At 35.5% G+C, this 24,841-nt stretch overlaps 1 protein-coding gene across 4 annotated transcripts; it reads left to right on the top strand.

The window, feature by feature from the left end:
* The first annotated feature begins 11,297 nt into the window (after nt 1-11,297).
* LOC104091267 (uncharacterized) lies at nt 11,298-24,250 on the top strand. 4 transcript variants are annotated; one of them, XR_004505704.2, is made up of 8 exons: nt 11,298-11,703; nt 15,366-15,601; nt 17,862-18,552; nt 18,972-19,317; nt 19,485-19,591; nt 20,407-20,601; nt 22,898-23,702; nt 23,800-24,250. XR_004505704.2 is itself a non-coding variant. In XM_009596559.4 (7 exons), exons 1-7 carry the CDS (start codon nt 11,539-11,541, stop codon nt 23,648-23,650), a joined length of 2,481 nt encoding a protein of 826 aa, XP_009594854.1. In that variant the 5' UTR covers nt 11,298-11,538; the 3' UTR covers nt 23,651-23,757. The 4 variants fall into 4 exon arrangements, 2 of the variants coding, with proteins under 2 accessions (XP_009594854.1, XP_009594853.1); XR_004505705.2 differs by having other exon boundaries at nt 23,792-24,250; XM_009596559.4 differs by lacking the exon at nt 23,800-24,250 and having other exon boundaries at nt 19,497-19,591; nt 22,898-23,757.
* The last annotated feature ends 591 nt before the right edge of the window (nt 24,251-24,841 follow it).

Raw genomic sequence — 24,841 nt, 5'->3', positions numbered from 1 at the left:
GTCTGTTTGGATTCCGAAGAATACTATGTATCATTCCAATATTGAGAACCACATACATTGTGCATTAAATCCCAACAAACAATTAATACAAATCCCAAAAGAACCAAATACATTGTGTATTGTAAATTCATTCGTATGGGAAGGAAGTAGGAGAAGCTCAACAACATTGTCATAATTGTGAGTATTTTTACCTTTCTGTACAATATAGTGTACATTTAATATGATTTTTTAAAGGGTGAAAAGGTCCAATAATTTTTTAGGGACATTTTAGTAATAAGAAGTTTTAAGAACTCACGTTTAATTTTGGATGGTGGACAATACATGTGCTTGCCCTAATTAAAAGACATGCTGAAAACTATACTTTGACCCCCCCAAAGTTCTAAAGTTGACACTTTAAACAAAAGAACTAAACATGCACTCAAATAATGTAAAGGGCTACGTATAAGTTGTATTTAGCTACTGTTAATATTCTTTTGTGAATAATTAGTTTGTAATTAGCTAGAATAAATCATAGAAAGAGACATCAATTTCTCTTATATGTATGACAACATCCATTATTTGAATTATTACTTTCATTAATGTACAAAATATCATTTAATGGGAGGTAATTTTAATATTAGTTAGAGGGTAATTTGGTCATTCAGCTTTTGAAGGACATTTTAATAAACTAACTTCGCCTAAAAGTATTTATGCTTATAATATAGTATGATATGATTATACACACTCTTACACAAATAACGGGATTGAATGAATAAGACGACATCACTTATAGATTGTTTCTTTCTTCTTTTTTGTGAGAAAAGACTGACATGAACCTACGGAAATATGGATTTTTACCTATCTATACTCCTTATTTATCCTCTCTAATCATGTTTTAACTTAATTTCACAGTCATATACAATTTACCAAATATATATAAATTAGTTTTAAATGAGTATCTCTTTATATTAGGAATGAAATTCTTTTATACCTGCACACACTCTCTCTCTCTCTGTCTCTTTCTCTCACTCCGTCTCTCTATTTCTTCTTCTCTGTTCTTTCCCCAATTTTTCTTCCTTTGATGTTCTCTGCTTTATATCATTTCATGTTATATAGAGATTTATTATAATTCATCTATGAATTTAAATCGTTTTACTATAAAGTTTTTGTCACGACCCAAACTGCAAGGCCTCGACGGGCACCCGGTTTCTTACACAACCGAGTACCAACGTAACATATGTTTCTTATCATACCGTCATGGGTAAGTGAGCCAGAAGGGCCATCATAAGATAACCGGAATAAAACATAAGGGAATACTATACGTAGGACGACCCAACATGATATAGAAACTTATACATGTGACAAACGGGCCTACATGGCCAACATAATTATTTATACACTCAAAACATAGGCCAACAAGGTCATACAAGTATCCATATATATGAAATCTGTCTACAAGCCTCTAAGAGTACAAAAATATCATAAAGGTCGAGATAGAGCCCCGCCATACCAATAAATACATGTCCAAATCATACTGACCAAATAGGCAACTCCGAAGTAAGTAGAGTGCACCAACACCTTCCGCTGAGCTGGTAGCCTACTAGGAGGACTGTCAACCTGTCTATCGGGACCTGCGGGCATGAAATACAGTATCCCCAGGCAAAAGAGACGTCCGTACAAATAAAGTACCGAGTATGTAAGGCATAAAAGCAGTATATAAAAAAACATGAAAGAAACATGGAGTAAATGACTCAACCTGTAAGTCTGAATAGCTTTGTGAATCATGAAACATTTATAATCTCATGCATGTGCGTATAAATGTCATATCATACATAGGTATATGTGTACATAATATCATCAAGCCTATGAGGGCATCCCATCATATCATTCCGGCCTCTGTGGGCGAAATCATCAACGTATACCAGCTGATCAGGTGGTGGTGTATATATAACGCCATAACCTTTCCCCATACCCCATATACATATAATATATGCGTATATAATGCCATCTGGTCATGGGTCAATATACATGTATAAATGGATGCAATGCATAATGAAGTAAGTCAATAAGATCTCTCAAATAAACTTTATCAACTTACGTATTTTTTTTGAGACCCGTGAACAAAAGATATAATAGTAGGACATATGGGGAATCAAGAACATAGGCAACCCCAGTACTTCTAAGAATAGAGTAATTTGTAAAAGTTCCGCATTTGCTCGTTTCATTTGTATTATATGGATCATGCCAAAAGAAAAGAAGGGATAGCCTTAACATACCTCAAGTCGTCAATGCAACTCAACAACAAGCTTACGACAATTAGCGTGCCAACTATATAACAAAGAAATACATGTACAACTTAGATGGCACTAGTATATCACGTATCTCAAACGATAACTCGATTCTAAAATAAAACGAGCAGTATTTCCCTTGATTTTATTGCTCCATCAAGCCTACTATAGGTGAGATACAAACACAATACAATCAGAAGCTCAAAAACAACCCAATTACAATTCGGGACCTTCAATACAACAAAAAATCCCAAATATACCATAACACACCCAATCAACAAGTTATCAATTAGCCTGAAATTGTAACGACAAGTGACTAGCCTACTATCCTACCACGTGTGGAATTTCTCCATGCCCTTCACACTTCCAAACTCCATAAATCAGCAGCACAATAGGCCAACACGAGTGGAATACAAAACAGTCTACTGAAAGTGAAATAAATCAAACTCACGGCTTTCGATCACCGTCCTGTGAGTTCAAACTATTAGGAAACGAATTTATAAACCTTCCTTGATATATAAAAGCTTAAATACTGAAAGTAGACATTTTATTAACTATGAATTACCTTCCAAAACTCAAACTACAAAGAAAAAGAGAGGCGATATAGCGATACTTACGTTACAAGAATCATTATAATGTTATTGCTTCTTGATTTCGTACCCGGGATATTAATCTTCTTTGAAACCCTAGAAGAGAGATTAAGGATATGTTTATGGGTTTTCTATGGTCATGTACTATGAAAAAATGAAGATAAATATGACTTAAGACCTCATTATATCAACTTTTGAAAAGTCAAAGGGGTGCTAGCTTGGCACCCTATCACTGGCCCTTCTTTCGACACTTATATCTTTTTATTTCGATTTCGTATAAACAAACGGTTAAGATAGTTAGAAACTAAATTCCAAGACCTTCAATTTGGTATATAATATGTCCTAAAAAGACCTCATATAACACACAAAATATATTTCTCAAAAAGCTTCAGTGACACACCTACTTGTCACCTATGCAGTCTGCGCAGTCTCACGAAACTAAAAATATCTCTCTACGCCGATGTCGTATCAACGAACGGTTTAATGAGTTAGAAACTAGACTCGTAGATATTCAATTTAGTATGTGGATCATCCCGTAATTCCAAGTATATTTGGAGAAAAGGTCCGCTACATTTGACCTAATTTTCAGCACATTTATGAATGTAACTTGTGCTGACCTTTGCCAACTTTTGTTCCACAACTCGTTTGACTTCAAAACGTAACAAACTACTATCATAAGCCTAAAGCAACTTATAAAATAACCTCCTTATCATGTTAAGAACCCTAGTATCACCCTAAAGGGCATGTTATAATATTCCAAACTTATCGACTTTCGACGAAACTTATTTTTCGTTTAGCTTCTAAGCTTTCCAACCCTCTTGGTACTTGTTATCCATGATCTTAAAGATTTGTAACCTCCAAGGTAATATTATTAACTTACTTTATAGACTTTTTAAAGATGATTTCATTTATGAGCTTACATCAATTGACTTACAACGTACTCTTACGTACGAAAATATGGGGTGTAACATCATTTCCCCCTTTGGAACATTCGTCCTCGAATGTTGACTGATGCGTTTATCAGTCTCATAACTCATAGCTCTTATGAATACTTTAATACTGTCCTTGCCATGTAGGCAACTGCTCTATGAATAAATCCAAAGGCCAGGGCATTCCCCTTTCAGGCCTCTTTCTCACACCACGACTTGTTGTCGGAATTCTTCCAATCTCGTAACTGTTGCTACCTCCTATCATGAAGCATGTACAACTTTGTCCTTTTATGTGCGCCTATGCTACTCTTATCTCCTATAGCTTTTAGCTAATCTCTAGGCCTCACTTTGGGAATATTCAAAACCTGACAAGCTGTCTTTCTAGGCATCTATATGTGTACTGAAGTTCTTCGCTTGGTACTTTGTCGAACTTATGACTATTGTTATATCTTATTTCATAGCCTCGGTTATCTATGGTTATGGCTTTACTACAACTAGGTAGGTCATACTATACCATAACTCTTACTTCGGTTTATTATTATCGGGGTCTGCTACCCAACTCCAGGTTACTCTCTCGCTGCTTATCTTATATGTATAAATCTAAGTCCTTTAGTTCTTCTTCATTACTGTTCATCTTAAGAATGACGGCCTAATCTTACCTCATACTTTATAACTTTTATCCATTCATTGTTGATTCACCTTAATGTTGATCCATAATCTACCACTGATAACTTGAAACCTCTTACGTAATACATTGTCACTAGGGCTCACGTCTCATCGGGGAACATCTAAAGTGATTTGCCTAATCCACCTAGGGAAAATACTATACTTCAATTACCGTATTTCATGGCATCCCAACGTGATTCATCTTATAAGGATATTCTAATCCCATGCAATTTATGAAGTCCATTTTCTTTAAATTATTACTCAATCAAAGGCCTAAACGTCATCCTCTTATCAATCACAATTATACCCTTATTCTACTACCAGGGGAACATTTCATCTCTTCTAAATGCTCATAGTCTTAGACTCCTCTGAGTTCATTTATGCTATACTGAGCTTTCTATAACTTACAAAAACTATCAAATATCTTGTTGGGCTTAATCCCGAGGCCTTACCTATTCTCGTCACCTTCTCACTCACCTTTTCTTATCTTTACTCCTATCTACCTAAACCCTTGTCACTCTACCATACTTTAGCTTGCGACCTACACATATCTATTCATACTACTTGCAATCTTCCTTTAAATTGTTAGTACCATAGATTTCCTTTCGTGCCTTCTCAGTTGTCTTTAAACATAAGCAATTACTTTTCATGGCTGTTCTGCCACTTGTTGCATGAATACATGGCTTATCTCGTTGCCCACAAATGCTGGAATTTCCTGTAACTCATATGATCTCAAATATCAGCTTTTGATTTTTTTTTTCTTTTTCCCGTTCATTAGCCACGATAGGTGCCACTTTCTTATGAAGTGCATACAATATTGTAGTGAAACTGTTATTACAAGACCATTTCGTCTTCAAGTTACTTTGCTTAGGTTGAAGCCTTCTTCCTTATTTCCTCAGCTAGTCTTTTGTGGTAGTACTTAGGGGAGATACTCTGATTCTTGTAAAGCTGCACGCTTATTACACCGTATACCTGAAGATATTTTTGATGTTCTTACTCGCCTATAATTATCCTTAGTTACTTACCTCTGCGCCCTTGTGCTTGTAGGGTTGCTTTTGAGCTGAAATTTTTGACTGTTTTCTCAGTGGCACCGTCTTTTATTTTCGTAACACCTATACAGTACCTTTAACAACCCCAACTACTAACTATTATCTGAATATTTCTCAAGGATCACGAAGCCATCATATTTGCGAGACTGAATTCCCTATGTTGGATTTCACTATGTTTATCTTGCACAATCTGCTGATTTGTCTGTATCCTCTTGTCTAGCCATAACTAGACTCTTCGTGAATCAACTACTAACTACTCGTTGGTCTATTCTCATATCTATATTCCGCTTAATCTCCCTTGGGATACGTCCTTTGTTTGAACTTACCTCTCGCATTGGCTCCTTATGTATCAAGTGTTTATTTGCACTTATTTATCAATAACATCCCGGGCGGGAACCCTTACTTCCTTTACCTGGTGTCATTCTTGCATAATATTCTAGAGTCGTAACATATCCATGGGATCTGAATAAATGCAATCTCATTCCTTTTGCCTCATCATCTTTGTCGTCTTTTCACATCTTCACTGACATCTTACTAATCTTGTGGTAACCCTTCTATACCAAGGATAACTGAATTTCTTACGCACGAAGGTGACACCAAGTGTAACTGGCACACTTAGTCCCTTAAGCCTAACTCTGCTCACAGTGCTTGCTTTAGGGAAGCGTATTCCTAAATGACCTTTAAAGGTTATTCTTCTATTGTCCATTCTATTATTGCCGGAACGCGATCTATGAAATTATCACGATGTCGACTATTATCAAATCCTTCGGTCCTGAATTCATGTTCATATTTCTTGTTCACTAGCCCATACTAATTTCTATTACTCCGAGGGTCTAACTTTTTCTTCTGGTAATCACGTTGGAGTCACCAACTCATTTCTCGAAATGGGGATATGAATTTATGGCTTATACTCTTTTATTGTCTCAAGGCATGTAACCTCTTATATTTTCCTTCACTTAACTATAGACTCTGTAATCCTGTCATAGTTTGATTTACCGTTATCACCCCATTTATCACATTTTACTCATAATACTTCATTTACTCTCTTCTTATTCTCCTGCTAATATTTATGTCTATCACTTTATTTTGAAAACTTCAACAAAATATTCTTTCTCTTTTAGCTCCCCTTGCTCTATCCACTGTCTCTTCGGGTCGCCTGACATTCTCTCTCTTTTTTTTTTCTAGGGAAGGGAGTCATACTAATGTAAAAATTTATTCCTTCTAGGATTCCACTGCCTATCTTCTGAAATTTCTGAACATTCTAGTATTCATATCTGACTGTACTATTCTAGAGTGCACCATCTGGGTGTCTCACAAGGAGAACTATTACCATGTTTGCAATATCCTTCAAAAATGTGAGTTAATTATAACAATCCATCCACAATTTTGGGTTACTCTAACCCTAGCTGGATCCCGATATCCCATCCTTCTCTTAAACTATATTTGTTAGCTCTCATAGGGCATAACTGAGATGGGTATGGTCAATTGTATATATCTCTATTACTGTTTAAGTAACTCAAAACGCTTATATTTCTCTGCCTGAATTGTAAAAACTGATAATCTTCACTAACTGGGTACTTCGTACCCTTCTTCACCTTGCTTCTTTTACTTGTTGAAACTTGTATCTACCTTCTTATTCTCTCATTGCTTTTTACCACAGGGGTGGATAGATATCCATGCCTTAGTACTCCTTATCAAGAAGCTTACACGTCTTAGTACACACATGATATGCTGAAGACCTTATATTTACTTATCATAAGTATGATGAAAAATCGAGTTCCTCTTACTCAACTCTTCCACAACCATATTCAATCTCTTACCAACTGTCTTTCTGGATGTATGTATCCTTGTATAACGAATAAAATAGAATTTAGGAGTTTGAATTCTTACAATTGAGCTCTAACACATGATCTAGAGTAAAAAGAAAGAGTGACAATCTTAAATTCCATGTAGCCTCCTACTTATAAGTGTGGTGCACAACACACCCATAAACAAGACTCTACTAGACACGGCTTGTAGACTCCCTAGGACATAACTGCTCTGATACCACTTTTGTCACGACCCAAACTGCTGGGCCTCGGCGGGCACCCGATGCCTTACACAACTGAGTACCAACGTAACATATCTTTCTTATCATACCGCCATGGGTAAGTGGGCCAGAAGGGCCGTCATAAGATAACCGGAATAAAACATAAGGGAATATTAGACGTAGGACGACCCAACATGATATAGAAACTTATACATGTGACATACGGGCCTACAAGGCCGACATGATCATTTGTACACTCAAACCATAGGCCAACAAGGTCATACAAGTATCCATATACATGAAATCTGTCTACAAGCCTCTAAGAGTACAAAAATATCATAAAGGTCGAGATAGAGCCCCGCCATACCAATAAATACATGTCCAAATCATACTGACCAAATAGGCAACTCCGAAGTAAGTAGAGTGCACCAACACCTTCCGCTGAGCTGGTAGCCTACTAGGAGGACTGTCAACCTGTCTATCGGGACCTGCGGGCATGAAATACAGTATCCCCAGGCAAAAGAGCCGTCCGTACAAATAAAGTACCGAGTATGTAAGGCATGAAAGTAGTATATAAAAAAACATGAAAGAAACATGGAGTAAAGGACTCAACCTGTAAGTCTGAATAGCTTTGTGAATCATGAAACATTTATAATGTCATGCATGTGCATATAAATGTCATATCATGCATAGGTATATGTGCACATAATATCATCAAGCCTCTGAGGGCATCCCATCATATCATTCCGGCCTCTGTGGGCGAAATCATCAACGTATACCAGCTGATCAGGTGGTGGTGCGTATATAACGCCATAACCTTTTCCCATACCCCATATACATATAATATATGCGTATATAATGCCATCTAGTCATGGGTCAATATACATGTATAAATGGATGCAATGCATAATGAAGTAAGTCAATAAGATCTCTCAAATAAACTTTATCAATTTACGTATTTTTTTTGAGACCCATGAACAAAAGATATAATAGTAGGACATATGGGGAATCAAGAACATAGGCAACCCCAGTACTTCTAAGAATAGAGTAATTTGTAAAAGTTCCGCATTTGCTCGTTTCGTTTGTATTATATGGATCATGCCAAAAGAAAAGAAGGGATAGCCTTAACATACCTCAAGTCGTCAATGCAACTCAACAACAAGCTTACGACAATTAGCGTGCCAACTATATAACAAAGAAATACATGTACAACTTAGATGGCACTAGTATATCATGTATCTCAAACGATAACTCGATTCTAAAATAAAACGGGCAGTATTTCCCCTGATTTTACTGCTCCATCAAGCCTACTATAGGCGAGATACAAACACAATACAATCAGAAGCTCAAAAACAACCCAATTACAATTCGGGACCCTCAATACAACAAAAAATCCCAAATATACCATAACACACCCAATCAACAAGTTATCAATTAGCCTGAAATTGCAACGACGAACAACCAACCTACTACCCTACCATGTGTGGCATTTCTCCATGCCCTTCATCCTTCCAAAATCCATAAATCAGCAGCACAATAGGCCAACATGAGTGGACTACATAACAGTCTACTGAAAGCGAAATAAATCGAACTCACGGATTCCGATCATCGTCCTGTGAGTTCAAACTATTAGGAAACAAATTTATCAACCTTACTTGATATATAAAAACTTAAATACATAAATTAGACATTTTATTAACTATGAATTACCTTCCAGAACTCAAACAATAAAGAAAAAGAGAGGCGGTATAGCGATACTTACGTCGTAGGGATCGTTCTAATGTTATCGCTTCTTGATTTTATACCCGGGATGTTAATCTTCTTTGAAACCTAGAAGAGAGATTAAGGATATGTTTATGGGTGTTCTATGGTCGTGTGCTATGGAAAAATGAAGATAAATACGATCTAAGACCTTAATATATCAACTTTTGAAAAGTCAAAGGGGTGCTAGCTTGGCACCCTATCACTGGCCCTTCTTTCGACGCTTATATGTTTTTATCTGGATGTCTTATAAACGAACGGTTAAGAGTATTTGAAATTACATTCCAATACCTTCAATTTGGTATATAATATGTCCTAAAAAGACCTTATATAACACACAGAATGTATTGCTCAAAAAGTTTCAGTGACACACCTACTTATCACCTATGTCGTATGCGTAGTCTCAAGAAACTGAAAATATCTCTCTACTCTGATGTCGTATCGACAAACGGTTTAATGAGTTAGAAACTAGACTCGTAGATATTCAATTTGATATGTGGAGCATCCCGTAATTTCAAGTATATTGGGATAAAAGCTCTGCTATATTTGACCTAAGTTTCAGCACATTTATGAATGTAACTTGTGATGACATTTGCCAACTTTTATTCCACAACTTGCTTGACTTCAAAACGTAACAAAAGACTATCATAAGCCTAAAACAACTCATAATTTAACCTCCTTATCACGTTAAGAACCCTTGTCTCACCCCAAAGTGCATGTTATAACATTCCAAACTTATATATTTTCGATGAAACTTATTTTTCGTTTAGCTTCTAAGCTTTCCAACCCTCTTGGTACTTGTTATCCATGATTTTAAAGATTTGTAACCTCCACGGTAATATAATTAACTTACTTTATAGACTTTTCAAAGATGATTTTATTTCTGAGCTTACATCAATTGACTTACAACGTACTCTTACGTACGAAAGCATGGAGTGTAACAGTTTTAACTTAACAAATTCCTTTTACGTTGCATAATTGGTTGTCGAATTGAAATTGTCAATCAATAAATTTTGAAGGTGTTTGACTCTCCACTATTAAAAAGTTTCGAAACTTTGAATTCGAATTTGGCTTTTCAAAAACTATTATTTGTTTGGATTGAGTGTTTTTACAAATAATTGAGAATATTCTTTGGAGTTTATATCTCAATTTTGAGGGTGTTTGATGAAGATTAGACTTGATTTTAGCTGAATTTCAGATTGAAACTCGAAGAAGAAGAAGAAGAAGAAGAAGAAGAAGAAGAAGAAGAAGAAGACACCACATACAAAATATATACAAATCATACCGTGACCATTGTGTTGAAGCATAATCGCAAATGTTGCCATTGAAATTCAATTGTTGAAATAATTTCAAACTTGGAAAAATAATTTATTATCGTCAAATTGTATAGAAATCTGCTGTATGTTTAGAGCTGATTAATCACGCTTCACATTCAAGTGCAACCAGTGTTTTCTATAAGAATTTTGTTTTGAATTTATTGCGTTTTTGATGTAGAAGCAGAAAAAAATCTTCGATAGAGGTAGATACTGCAGAAAAATCGTCAATTGTGTATTATATTGTTTGTAGATTGTAGCATATCTATTTTGTAATCGAAAATTATTTTGCTGCTTGAATCACGCGTCTAATTAAAAAAGCCCACAGCTGGAAGGACATTTAATATATAATTTATAACAAAAATTTATTTAGGGTGGGTAATATATAATAGTTGGACAAATTTAATAAATAAGTTTCATATATTGTATAGAAAAAACAATTCATTAATTAGTCAATCTCTGGTTAAGTGGGCTTTTTCCTGATTTGGGCCAGGCCGACAGGTAAGAATGATGGGAATTACACCGGTGGAATTACAATAGATAGAACCAAGCATGGACCACACCGGTGGAATTACAATAAATGAAAAATCGTAAAATAGTAATGTCTTTCTCACCAGTAGAATATTTTATTTTAATTTTTTTCAAATAGACTATTTTATGACTTATGAAAATACTACAATTTGATCGCAAAAACGAACTACACAAACGCGTTTGAGTGAGAGGTTGGTCAGCCACTTTGCTTTGAACAGTACTTTTATCCGCGAATTTCGTTTAACTAGTTAAACCGTTCCTTCGTAATTAATTTTGGGTGACCTATATTCGCTCCTCTTTCTCTCAAATCCACTCTTCATCTTGGTCAAAATTATTTCTGTAAAAATGGATTTGTGACAGCGCGATATCTTAGTGGTTGTTCATTTTGGAGAAAGAAAAAGAAATGTTGCTGCTCTTTATAGTGTTTGTTCTGGGAGCTGTAACGGTCCTTGCAGTGGAAGCTGTGGGAGTGGTGCTTTTGATTCGCTGGTTGAACCGTAGAGTGGCTCGTGAAGTGGATAAAGCAAAACCGGACGGGGACTTCGATTTCTCTTTGCACCAAAAGCAGGCATGTCATTTTACTTGCTTAATATTTATGCTGCTCAGTTTTTGACCCGTGCCAACATATCATGTACTCTTTCCGCTAAAATTGGTTTGCAGAGAGTCAATATGGAATCTAAATTTACTAGATCAATTCATCTTTTTAAGAGTTTAAGTAATATACACTCTCATTGTAAAGAATTAGGTCATCCAAAAAGCGAGATATAATCGGTAAACGTGACATGATAGTATATAAATTTTTTTACACTGATAGTGTATAATTGTATATAACTTAAACTCTTCATTAAAATTAAATGTTAAGTATTTGGAAACTATATGAGAAGTATATAAGTAGCTATTACTCCCTTATCTAAGTAGTGAATAAATGCATTTCAAAATGTTAGTCAAATGCAATTAGTTTGAATCTCGGAAATGAGAAGTGTCAGACATTTTGGAACAAAGGAAGTGTGATTTCTTGACCCCATTTGTGTGCGTGTGTGTGTTTTTGAATGACTATTGACCTATTGTATTCTATTAGGGGACATTGGTGGAATATAATTTGAGGAATTGAATGTATAAGTAGATAGATGTATTTTGAATATGGTATATGTAGTCTATTTGGATATATGTAGATAAGACTTAAGGCTAGTTATTTACATCCCTAACCTTTTAAGAGGCAGATCCATAATTTGAACTTTGTGAATTCCGACTTATAGGACAGTGACCTCAAGTGCTAGTAACTGGCTTCTAAATTTAGTTTTTGTACATATCTAGTGGATTTTTAGCAAGCTCCGAAATAACCCATAGGCTTACTTCGAAGTGTGTAATCTACATCTTTCTAGCTAGGACTCGGTCGAATAAGAATCATTGATTCCCTTTGTTGTTAATTTCTTATTCATTGTGTTCGGCCAGTGCTCCTTTCTCATCTCAAACCATAACACTCTGAATGTTAGGAAAGATAAAGGAAGACCGTCTAAAGAAAGCGATCGAAAGAACTTGACCTATCCTAACCAAATGATAGCAGCTTAAAGCTAAAGTTATCATGAGCAGCCTCGCTCCTTGATCGGCAGGGAGGCATATCAAAGAATGGGGCAAAGGATTAAGCGTAATAAATATTATTTCAAGTAATAATAAAAGCATTTATTACAAGCTCTTGTGCTCACTTATCTCAAGTATAGGATGCTTTCCTTGAGCCTGTATGTGTTGAATACGCTTTTCCCGACACACACATATATACATACATACATACATACACATATACACATACACATACATATATACATACATACATACACATATACATACACATATACATATATATATATTTTTTTTTAATTGGATTCTGCCGAACCCATATCTTAAAGTCAAGATCCGCTCCTAAACCTTCTATATGACATATGTACTTGTACATTGAATACAAAGTGTGTGTTTCTATTATGAAGAAAGGTATTTCCACATGCTTGATACAATTTAAAAGAACAAGAATCAAGTCTGCACGTGAGGGAGCTTGTTTAGACATAATTGAATAAATATAAGTGTACCCTAACTTTGCATGCGTCCCTTATGCTGATTGGGTTGGTTGTCTTGTTACTCGTCACTTGGTTACTCGTTATTGTTGTTTCTTTTGGTGAGATTTAATTCCTTAGGAGATCAAGACACAACCCACACTTTCTCCTCCTATTTCTGAGGCTGAATATATTGTTACAGATGAGGTTTTGTGGTTCCCTTCCTCGTAAGTAGCAAGTGGTAACCTTATTAGGAAATGTATCGCTATGGACAAATTGGATAGTAGACATCTTCATCAAACTTTTGTCACAGTTTAGATTTTATATGCTACATTAAATCTTGACATTGTACTTCCTCTTGCTCAAACTGAGGGAGAAGATAGAATGTAATTTGGACACTTGAATGCATAGATCACATAAGTATTTTGAATATGGTTTAAATTCATAGAGTCTATTTAGGTCTGTCTAGATAACACTTAAGGCTATTGATGTACATGCCTAACCTTCTATATACTTGTACATGGAATAAAAGGGGTGTTTACTTCAATAACTTCTACAAATTCATTATTGTTTGAATTAACTGGATTTGAAAGTAACGAGCAGTTTAGGCTTGTTTTGAGGTAACTTTGACTGGTGAAAATTGGGTCTTTCTCATTAATATGCTAACAGGAGAACTAATATTGGTTTTGTTTCAGTTTTGAAAAAAGGGCTGTAGAATGAGGTTGAGCTACACCGTTGAAATTAAAGAATTGAACATTGAGGTAAAAGTAATCTAAAAGGCTTTATTACCGGAAAAATTCAAGTGGTTAAGGTATATGCGTTGGAATCATTTGGATGTGCCATAGGATTTTGTAGAAGCAGTGAAATACTTCAATAAGTGTACAATTTATAATTTACTTTTGGCATTTAATTAACTAGAAGTTAACTTAGACATAAATATTGCAACTTTGCTTTGACAGTGGGGAAAGTATTTTTAAAATTATGCCTATATTTTTATTCCAAAGAAGTAGGTTATTTACGTATCAAATATTGGTGCTTTCTCAAAAGCGCTTTTTCCGTAGAACGTCGAACACCTGCAAAGTGGTTTTTGACACTAAAAGTACTCAACTTTCCTCCCTAATAGGGCGTCGGAGTGCAGTGTCTTTTTCATCTTCGACGGAGTAGAGATTTAAGGCTGGTAAGATCTAAGCATGTGTTGGATAAGACTAAACAAGTGAATGATCAGAGGTCGGTAAAGATCGGAATTGCCTGAGTTCTCATTGTCAAACACTTATCTGGTGAAAACCATCCCATCATTGTACAACTGAAACATACAAGTGGATTCTTGTGCTTCTTGAGAACAACATTAACAGCAACTATGCCTCAATTCCGAGCTAATGGGAGTTGCTATATAAATCCTCACTAGCCATTCTCTTTTTAGACCCATCTCAATTCAATATATAATAATTTAGGTTCTTTAACACTAAAAGTGCTTCCTGAGACCATATTCCAAATATATTCTTCGAAATCAAACCAACAGGCCCAAGAAGGCCAAGTTTCAGCTTTATGGCCTTTCTTGATTAGAAGATTAGTTAACGAATAATATTATTTGTAAACTTGGATAACAAATAGCATTCCGTCATCTTCCCCTTCTCCGAAGAGAAGGAAAAGATGTTCTTTGAGAGGATTTAAATGTTCTATCACTGAAAAGGCAGAAGAGTAGAAAATTACATCTTAGGAAACTTCAGACAATATAATAGTTGTCCTACAAGTGGTTTCAATTTCTCACTGGTCCTCAAGCTTCTTTCTACTAGAAAGTGGGAGGAGATCACATCATTATTTCCCATTAGCGAAACATGATAGGATGTGCTAGAGAGATTATCAGTTCAGATCTGCTGTTATATTCAAGCTCATGGTATAATTTTGAAATATGTTTCTTTTTCAGACTGTTTAGGATATTATTCTTACTTTAAGAAGATATTTCTTTGTCACAGTTTTGTTATTTTATAATATCTTGATAAAAATGTTTCTATTTCACAATTTTGCTCTGAGATATGTGTTCGGGGATAAACTGATAATTGCTCACAAGCTCACATTCTGCTGTAAGATTTGAGTTTTGTTTATCTATTCAGTTACCTTTCACATTTTCCCAAATGGACTCGATCTGTTTCAACTTATCGTATTGTGCTTCTGTTCTGTCTTCCAGGGGATAGTCTGGGTTCTAGAATCTGAAAGATTACCAAAGGCTTTTCCTGTGGATAAAGCCTTGAAGCAGCAAAAGGTCAAGAAAGAGATCTTAGAGGTTACACCTACTCAGAAATTTGCCCAAATCAAGGACCATTATCTCGTCCTAACAGAGTCAGATGGTTCCCATGTAGAAATTTTACTCAAAGGTTGCATGATAGCAGCTGTTTCTGCTTCAAGCTTATCCTCTAGAAAATGGTAATTTTGGAAGTACTATTGTCTTTTGAAGTGTTTTTAAGTTGGACTGCCACCCTACATCAGTACATTGGCAAGATTTATATTGCACTCCTATTCCTCTTCTAGCAATTTTGAGAGTATAGTACATAACTTAGTATTGAAGGCTCAGATCTAAAAGACCTCCCTAGTCTCTAGCTGTAATTGAGATATACGCTATGTCCGTTTCTCTGTGATTCTGGTTGCATGAAAGCTAGGGTGGACATAAAAATGAGCCCAAAGCGTTCTTCGTAGTCTGAGTCTGAGTTAATCTGATAGTCTTACCGGTAATATTAGTAATATTCTTATATTTTCCTGTTCCTAGATGCTTTTATTATATGTTGTGTCATTCTTACCAATAATATTAGTTCTATTCTTGCATTTTTTTTTATCTCTAGATCTTTGTTATTACACGTGAGTCTTTGTTTTTTCTTTCTTTTTCTTTTTCTTGTTGTTGTTGTTATTATGGTTGGTTGCTTTCTTGTCATTGTTCCTTGAGCCGAGGGTCTATCGGAAACAACTTCTCTACCTTCACAAGGTTGGGATAAGGTCTGCGTACACATTTCCCTTCCCAGACCCCACTTGTGGGGTTATAGTGGGTTGTTGTTGTTGTTGTTGTTGTATGTATGTATGTAGCATCACTGGGTGAAAGTAGGTTGGTCATTTGGTGCTGGATTTAGTAAAAGAATAAAATTTTTATTATAGTATTTGAAGTTCAAATCCTGGTTGTGAGATTTTTGGATAACTGCAGAGTGTATTTAATAAGAAAGCTAAGAATTTTTTTAGAAATAGTATACAGAAGATAGAAATCAAATATCCTTTTTCTCTAGTGTCAAGAAGTTGATTGATAAATTCTTGCCGCTTAGCAAATGTAAACAGATCTTTCTTTTTGCCCATAATAGACTTCCCTTTTCCTAGCAAAATCTTAGGTTTCATTGAGTTAGGTTGAAGATGGATGTCAGACTTGCATTATGCACCATAAGAAATGTTCCAGTGGCAGCTCTATCTCTCTCTGTCTCTCTCCTTTATTGGGTTGATGGCTTGATGCATCCATAATAAGGTCTAGGTTCTTATGTGAGGGTAATGTTTCTTTTTTTTTTTAATTCATTTTTTAAATTTTCTGCATGAGTATCACTGGAGATATCATTCATCATAAGTTGCTCTGCAAATTGGTGTTACATGACATATTTATTGGTTGGCTGGTTTAAGGAGGCATAATATTTAATGTTACGAATGTGGTATAATCTAGCTACCTTGCTATTTGAGAAGATGGCAAATGGAATTGAGGTTTCCTGGTGACGAAGACTCGAGGTTGAATTTTGTTGCTTGTGGTAGAAAGAAATGGATTAGCATTTTAACACTTGCTTTTTCCCGCTCACCTCTTAAGCTCCATTCAACTGAATCTTGCGTCATTCCTGACTTCTTAAAATACTGATTGTTATTGCTCTTACTTGAATACCGGTGATTCATGTGACTGTAGGCTGCTTTCATTTGTTTAATTCATGAACTTCTATGTATAATTTGGTAATGTCTCAGGAGAAATATATGCAGAACAATTGCAGAGTAAATCCAAATTGCTTCCCTAATATTTTGGGCTGCAAGAAACTAGTCTTCTAACTTTTAGGTGAGCTTGACCTACTCCTCTCCTGATCAAAGTTGGAGAATCAAGTTTTTTTTGGACAATATTGAATCTTCAAAATAAGTGGTCGACCCTGAGAGCATATTAACTATTCACTTTACGTGCTAGGTGTTGTCATATTCACCATAGATTGGTGGATGTCAATTAGATCGTTAGTTCGTTTTGTTGTGCTTACCTCGAAATTTGGAGCTTGTTCAATTTATAAAGAACAAAATACCAGGTGGAATTTATCAGAAAGTGTGAGAAATAAGTTATTTCCTACAAACAAGTGACTTTAATATATATTCATATTTCATATACAATTTTTTGATAAAATATATTCATGGATAATTGAAATGCTCCATTTTCTCTCAAGTGGTTTGTGAAAATTGGAGTACAAAAACCCACAACGTGAGATGTTATCAATTAAGAAAAAAATTAATTTCAGTAGAGAAGGTAATACTGTATACTTTTTATGCAGAAGTTAATCTCTTATATCTTTTTCTAAAATTGTTTTTAGCACCCAGTTAAGTTAGTGGTTTGTCTAATTATTTCATTGACAAAGATGTAAGATTTAATAACAATAACTTACGATTTCAATTGGTGTTATCTGGTACAATTTTACAGGGCAAAAAGATATCCTATTAAAATAGAGAGCAGAGCATCAACTTTATATGAAGGAAGTAGAATACTTTACTTTTATCTTGAGACATGCTGGGAGAAGGAAGCATGGTGCAAATCCCTTCGTCTTGCATCCTGTGAGGACAAAGAAAAACTAAAGTGGTTTGCCAAGTTGAACATAGAGTTTCAAAATTACCTGATGTCATTAAATGCAGGATATCCTTCATTTATGAAACCACATTCAAGCATTGGTGTTGATTTAGGTGATAAATCAAGTAAGTTTGATGGTTCCTCATCAAAAGTTCGGCAATTTTTGAAAAAGCTAGGCAAGAAAGCTTCTAAGAATGCTCCGGAAAATAAGGGAACCTTCATTTCAACGTCAGACCATGAAGAAAGGAAGATAAGTGAGAGAGTTCATTCCTTCCAAGACCTTGCTTTTGCTGGTGTTGGTGTTAAATCGGCTCCAACACGCAAACCTCTTGATTTTTCTACTAAGGATGTTGTAGTGCCTTCATCTATATCGGCATCTACTGGATCAGGAAGCCGGAGTCAAATGTCTGTTAGTTCTGATGCAGATTCTGATGACAGGGTTTTCGGTGATGAAGGAACCCTTTGTTGGAATTTGTTAATATCCCGTTTGTTTTTTGATGCCAAAAGAAATGACCAGATGAGAACCTCTTTGCAAGCCAGGATTCAGGTTTGTGATCTCCTTTGTCTTTCCATTATGAGATGTATGTATCTTGGTTTAAGCTTTCGGTTACTGACATCATAATTTGCTAAGTATTGCTTTTCAAGCATATAAACATCTTTTTGCAATTAGTTCTGTAGGCGGAAAATTGGCAATTGAGTTTTGTCAGCAGGAAGTGTTTGAGTAAAAAATGAATTTGATTCCTTATAATACAATCTTTCTGTTTTAGAAAGTTGTGTCTGGAATGGTTGATATTTTCTTCTCTTCCTACTCAAGTTATCATGGCAGGAAATTGTTTTAATGCTTTATTTGAAGCTTCGTAGGCTTGTATGTTTTATTCTGACATTTTATGTTCCATTTTTATATTAAATTAAAAAGACATTTGCTTTATCTAACTGAGCTATGATTCTGTGTGTTCTTACTTGTAGAGAACGCTGTCCAATATACGAATTCCCAGTTACATAGGTGAAGTGACCTGTACTGCCGTTAATATTGGTAACCTTCCTCCCTACATACGTGCAATGAGGGTTCTTCCCTCAGACATGAATGAGTTTTGGGCCTTCGAAATTGATCTTCAGTATTCTGGTGGTGCAATCTTGGATGTCGAGACAAGGGTTGCAGTTCAGGACCTTGATTTTCCTGAAGGGGACGAACCAGAAGAAGATTCCGCTGCCAGTCATGATGTCAAATCAGATTTACTAGAAGGATTTGAGCAGTTTGGAAAAGGAAAACAGTCTGAAGAGAATGTTGAGAAGATTGACCAAACCAACGAAGGTACTATTTTCTTTGATGTTCTATAATATTTGGAATTTCCAATCATAATATGTTAATTTGGTTAGGCATACTTAATGTTATTTGTATAGTTATCTATGGGGGAATAGTCCACTATTTTAAAAAGTAGAATTGTTTGTATTAGATAGTAATTGAGGTGCATTAATCAGGTGAATTTTCAGATGGGATGAGAAGCTCGAATATCATGCCAAGTGAGTCACCTCAAGTGTCTAGGTGGAAGTCCATCTTTAATTCTGTTGCCAAACAGGTTTCACAGGTTGGTAACAATTCCTTTATTTGTTGCAATGGGTTATTCTATTTGTATAGATAGGGTGGAGGGGCACATTTATTCCTTGTTCATCTATTAGTTTTCAGTTCTTATCTTCGGTACAGGGTAGAGAGTTTGGTAGCTCGCAAGGCTCATTACGTTGAGGTGACGGGTTTAAATCATGTCTCTGCAACATCTTGTTTTGCCGAACTATTTTAGGGCTGACTCTATTAATTAGTAATTAATTCCCGCCTTTTGGTTTTTGGGGAAGAAAAAAGAAAACGTAGGGGAGGGACAAAATCACTACACTGTCACGGTCAACTATATCAAATCCAGGTTAATTGGTTTTGTAGTCCTTTACAAATTTGTTTTGATTGTTTTATGTCTTTTCATGAGAGATCTTTATTTTTACGCGTAAGAGATCTGAAAATAACACACAAGAGATCTGAAAAGGTAATTTTCTTCTAATCAAATTGTAAGTGGCCATAGGAGACCATTTCCTCATCAAATCCTTAAATCTGAATCATTCTGTGTCAGCAATTTAATTCTTCACTGTGGAGCATGTTTGAGCATTGCACTGACTTGTTTAAGGGGTGATCACAGAAAAAGGAGTTTGATTCCAGTACTATTAATATTCTTTTGGTTCCATAAACATAGTTTAACCTGTAGATTTTGTGAACTCAATCAAAATGTGCACTATACTAAATTAGTACTATTGGTTTCTGAATATTTCTGAATATATTATTTCTTGTTCTTCTTGTACTATAACAAATTGTGGAAGAAGCTCTTTTGCATCCTAAACATTGAATCTTTAAACTCTCCAGGTTTCACTCTCACTGGGGATTAGGATTGCATCCATTCAAGGAACTATGAGGCTATACATAAAGCCACCACCTTCAGATCAAATATGGTTCGGATTCACGTCGATGCCCGATATAGATTTCCATTTGGACTCTTTTGTTGGGGAGCATAAGATCTCAAGCGGGCATCTTTCTTCGTTCCTAATCAATCGATTTAAGGTCAGATTGAGAAGTTATCTGTGCTACAAATTGATTATGTGTCTGCATCTCTTCTCATTTAACCACTTTCTGTTGACCTAGCATGATTAAAAACCAATTATGGGGTGATTAAGATTGAAATCTCTTACCTTTAATAGGTACAACACTTCGCTAGCTTTAAATCCATTTTTTAAGCTGTTAGAGAAAACACACTTTTATTTACTTAATTACGTCTTCAATAGAACTAAAATTTCTAGAATATGGAGAGCCTGTTTGGCCAAGTTTCTGGGAGGTTAAAAGTGCTATTTTTGCCCAAAAAAGTACTTATTTGGAAATACAATGTGTTAGGCCAAAACGGAGAAGTGCTTTTGAACAACAACAATTCTAGCTTCTTCCAAGAAGCAAAAGCAGAAGCAAAAAATTAATTTTTTCAAGACAAAAATATCCTTACCATAAAATAATATTTCCTAAATTATCCCTTATTAATTTAACCTTTACTTTTTTATCTCTACCATCCCTTTCTTCTCTTTTTTATTTTTACCATCTTTTTGTTCTTCTCCTCTTATTCCTATATAGAATAATCTCTTTACCATAAATAGATCTCTTCTTTTTTTAGCATGCATGCATATGATAAATGGACCTTGGGCCTAACTCAACCCCAAAAATTAGCTTATGAGGTGAGGATTGCCAAGACCTTATAATGAGACCAAGGACCTCAAATCCCACCGATGTAGGACAAAACATCCCACCTCACGCCCAGGCCTGCAAACTGGAGCGTTGACAACATAAAGGGGGACCCAACATCGGTAATAATAATTGAGATGTGCCTAACATCGGTAACAATAATTGGGATGGGCCTTGCTCTGATACCATGATAAATGGACCTTGGGCCTAACTTGACCCAAAAAGCTAGCTTACGAGGTGAAGATTGCCCAAGACCTTATAAAGAGACTAAGGATCTCAAATCCCACCGATGTGAGACAGCTCAACACATATAATATAGTTGACATAACGCAATACTACCTAGTTTGTTTTTTTTTTCAAGAATTAATAGTAGTATTTTTTGATCCATGTAATTTGTAAGCACATATGTTCCTACCAATATTATTGCTTTTACGTACTTATATTTTATATTGATTAAAATCTTTAATATATATTATTTTATATTTTATACTTTAATTAAATAAAAATAAAAAATTAATTAAATTCTTTTATAATAAATATTTAATTGTTTTTAAATAATGCTAATTGTAAACTAAACATTTACTGTAATTTGACACTCAAAAGTACTTTTTGAAAAGATTGGCCAAACACAATTTGCTTATCAAATATTGCAAAAAGTATTTCTCAAACAAATTGGCCAAACACAAACTGCCAATCTCCAAAAGTATTTTTTTGAAAAGCACTTTTGAACAAAAGTACTTTTCAAAATAAGTAATTTTTGACAGCTTGGCTGAAAGGGCTCTAAGAAAGTCTTCTTACTCAAAAAAGATTATTTGAGAAAGTCTTGGAAATAGATAGTATTGGAAAAAAGTACTTAGCAATCATCGTATGAAAAGATATAATGGTTGATTGATTATAGATTCCATGTCAAATCCCAACTCTATACAAAAGAGTCCCTTCCCACGAAAATATAGCCAGTTATATAAATGGATATTTCGTATGAATCCAAAAATATACAAAAAGCGGAAAAATGCACTGAATATGGAAGAGAGTATCTTCCACTTCGTCAAACCTTTCCACATAAGAGCCCTAGGTGCTACTTCCCATATGTTACCCTATTCCTTCCTGATTCCGTTAGTGTTGTGTGGCTGTAGCTTCCATAGTCGATGTGACCCCAAAGACATTGTCTGCCTGAAATTTCTGTATTTCAAAATCGGTCACAGAATAAGTAGAGTCTAGTCGGAAACTGTAGAAGAAAGGTTGTTTAAGAACCAGAAAGTAGAGGGACAGGAGTGATTCAGTTGCTGACATTCATTCAAGAAGATAGAGATTGATGGCAGGTTATAATCTTCAACTTGGAATGCATAAGCTGAATACACTAAGCCAGCGTAACTAGTTTGTGGTTAGATCATTTCTCTTTGGTAAGTTGTTATTTAAACATTTAAACTTGTTTCATTCCCAATTACTAATGAATTTGATCTACTTTAAATTCAACAGAGCAGTGTATGCAATATTTTCAATTATATTGTTCTCTTTTTGTAGCCCATAGCCAACATTACTTGCTAAAATGGTAACTAATACTCCTAGTGCTGATCTCAAAACATGGGTGAAATTTCCTTCGGAGGGTTAGCTGATGCTATCATAACTAATGCAGGTTGCTATTCGTGAAACACTGGTACTTCCAAACTGTGAAAGTGTATGCATCCCATGCATGTTGGCGGAAAAGGATGACTGGGTCCCCCGACAAGTTGCTCCATTTATATGGATTAATCGAGAAACTGCAGGTAATAATGCCAACAGACAAGAAGCACCCAGCTCCCAACCTGGGGATGCAACACGATTCACTGAAGTTGATAGGGGAGGCACCAGTGGTAATGCTGAAAGCAAAAGTGAAAATCCAGGAAGAACAGGATGGGCTAATCAACAAAGCAAGTCATTGGATCCACAGGCATTATTATCAGTTCCTACGCATAGTCCAGATACAGGAAGTACCACTAGCAATGCCGAAGGCAAACAAGAAAAGCCAAGAAAAGTTGGATGGTCTGCACTGCAAAGCAAGTCATTGGATCCACATGCATCCTTATCAGTTCCTATAGCGCAGCCTAACACAAGTAACCAGGCTTCAGAAGAACTGAAAGCCCCGTTATTGAAGCATGAGGAACAGCAAGTGGGTCACCTCAGGAGCACAGAGGAGAACATAGAATGCAAGTCACCTTCTCGACAACTGGTACTGCTTGCAGAAAAATATCAAATTACTGGAGAAGATGATACAAAGTCTACAAGAATAGGGAGAAGGGCTAGGATGCTTGGTTTGGGGAAAAAAATGGGGGAGAAACTTGAAGAGAGGGCACGTCACATAGAAGAGAAGGGGAGAAATTTAGTTGAAAGAATGAGGGGACAACAGTGAAAAAAGGAATATTGTAAATTTGCAGCTTCACCAATTCAGTTTGTTTAACAAGGCAAGTCCAAAATGTATCTTGTTATCGGTTAATGGTTGTTTCGTTTGTGCTTTAACGTCTACGCAAACACATTTTTACACATGTTTCAGTCACACAGGTGGGCAACCATGTGAAGGAACAAATTAAACTTAAGTCTTCATGCTTTGCATCGTCGTCGTCCGATGGCTCATCTTTAGTTGCCATGAGGAAGAGCTTGAGTTGTGAAGCCCAACAGGTTCAGTTCAAGGACTAAACAAGCTTTGTTCGTTAGTCATGGAGAAGTCGTAAGAAGAAAAATAGCTCTACGTTGATTGTATAAACTCAAGCGTGTTATAAAATAAAGACTATAAAGTAAAGACAAGTATAGGAAGAAACTGATATATTATTCAAACTTCAAACTTATATATATAATGAATTAAAAACTCCTCTATTTATAGAAGAAAGGAAGCAGCTGCGAGGCTTTTCAGGAAGTAGCTGCAAGGCTTTTTTTTAGCTACTTGTAAGTTGTCTGCATGAGCTGCTTGCAACCTGCCTGTTTAATAAGAAGTTGTTGTAAATCATTTCATTGAGCTGCTTGTAACCTGCCTGTATCAGTTGCTTGTAGATAAACTTCAACAGAGTACTAAATGGATAATCTTCCTCAGGAAGATTATCTATAGCGGATTTATAAATGGACATCCACAATAATTATTTTCATAACACTCCCCCTTGGATGTTCATTAAAAGGTATTGTGTCTCGTTAAAACCTTACTAGGAAAAACCCAATGGGAAAAATCCTAGTGAAGGAAAAAGAGTACACATATTTAGTAATACGCATTTCTAGCTGCCTCATTAAAAACCTTATAAGGAAAACCCTGTGGGAAAAAATCTTAGTAAGGAAAAAAGAGTACATCGCGTATTTTACTCTCCCTTGATGAAAACCTTGTTTCAAATATTTGAGTCTCCGCATTCCAATCGTGTATACCATCTTCTCAAAAGTTGAAGTTGGCAAAGATTTAGTGAATAAATCTGCCGGATTGTCACTTGAACGGATTTGTTGCACATCAATGTTACCATTTTTCTGAAGATCGTGTGTGTAGAATAATTTTGGTGAAATGTGCTTTGTTCTATCTCCTTTTATAAATCCTCCCTTCAATTGGGCTATGCATGCAACATTGTCT

This window comes from Nicotiana tomentosiformis, chromosome 6 (assembly GCF_000390325.3).
Source record: "Nicotiana tomentosiformis chromosome 6, ASM39032v3, whole genome shotgun sequence".
NCBI classification, from domain to species: Eukaryota; Viridiplantae; Streptophyta; class Magnoliopsida; order Solanales; family Solanaceae; genus Nicotiana; species Nicotiana tomentosiformis.
The sequence above is the reverse complement of the archived record's forward strand: the minus strand, read 5'-3'. Positions and strand labels throughout refer to the sequence as shown.

Coding starts and splice junctions, on each gene's coding strand:
- LOC104091267 (XM_009596558.4), top strand. CDS start 11,539: ATGTTGCTGCTCTTTATAGTGTTTGTTCTGGGAGCTGTAACGGTCCTT. Junction 19,318..19,484: donor GATTGACCAAACCAACGAAG/GTACTATTTTCT, acceptor TGCATTAATCAG/GTGAATTTTCAGATGGGATG. Junction 20,602..22,897: donor TCCTAATCAATCGATTTAAG/GTCAGATTGAGA, acceptor TAACTAATGCAG/GTTGCTATTCGTGAAACACT.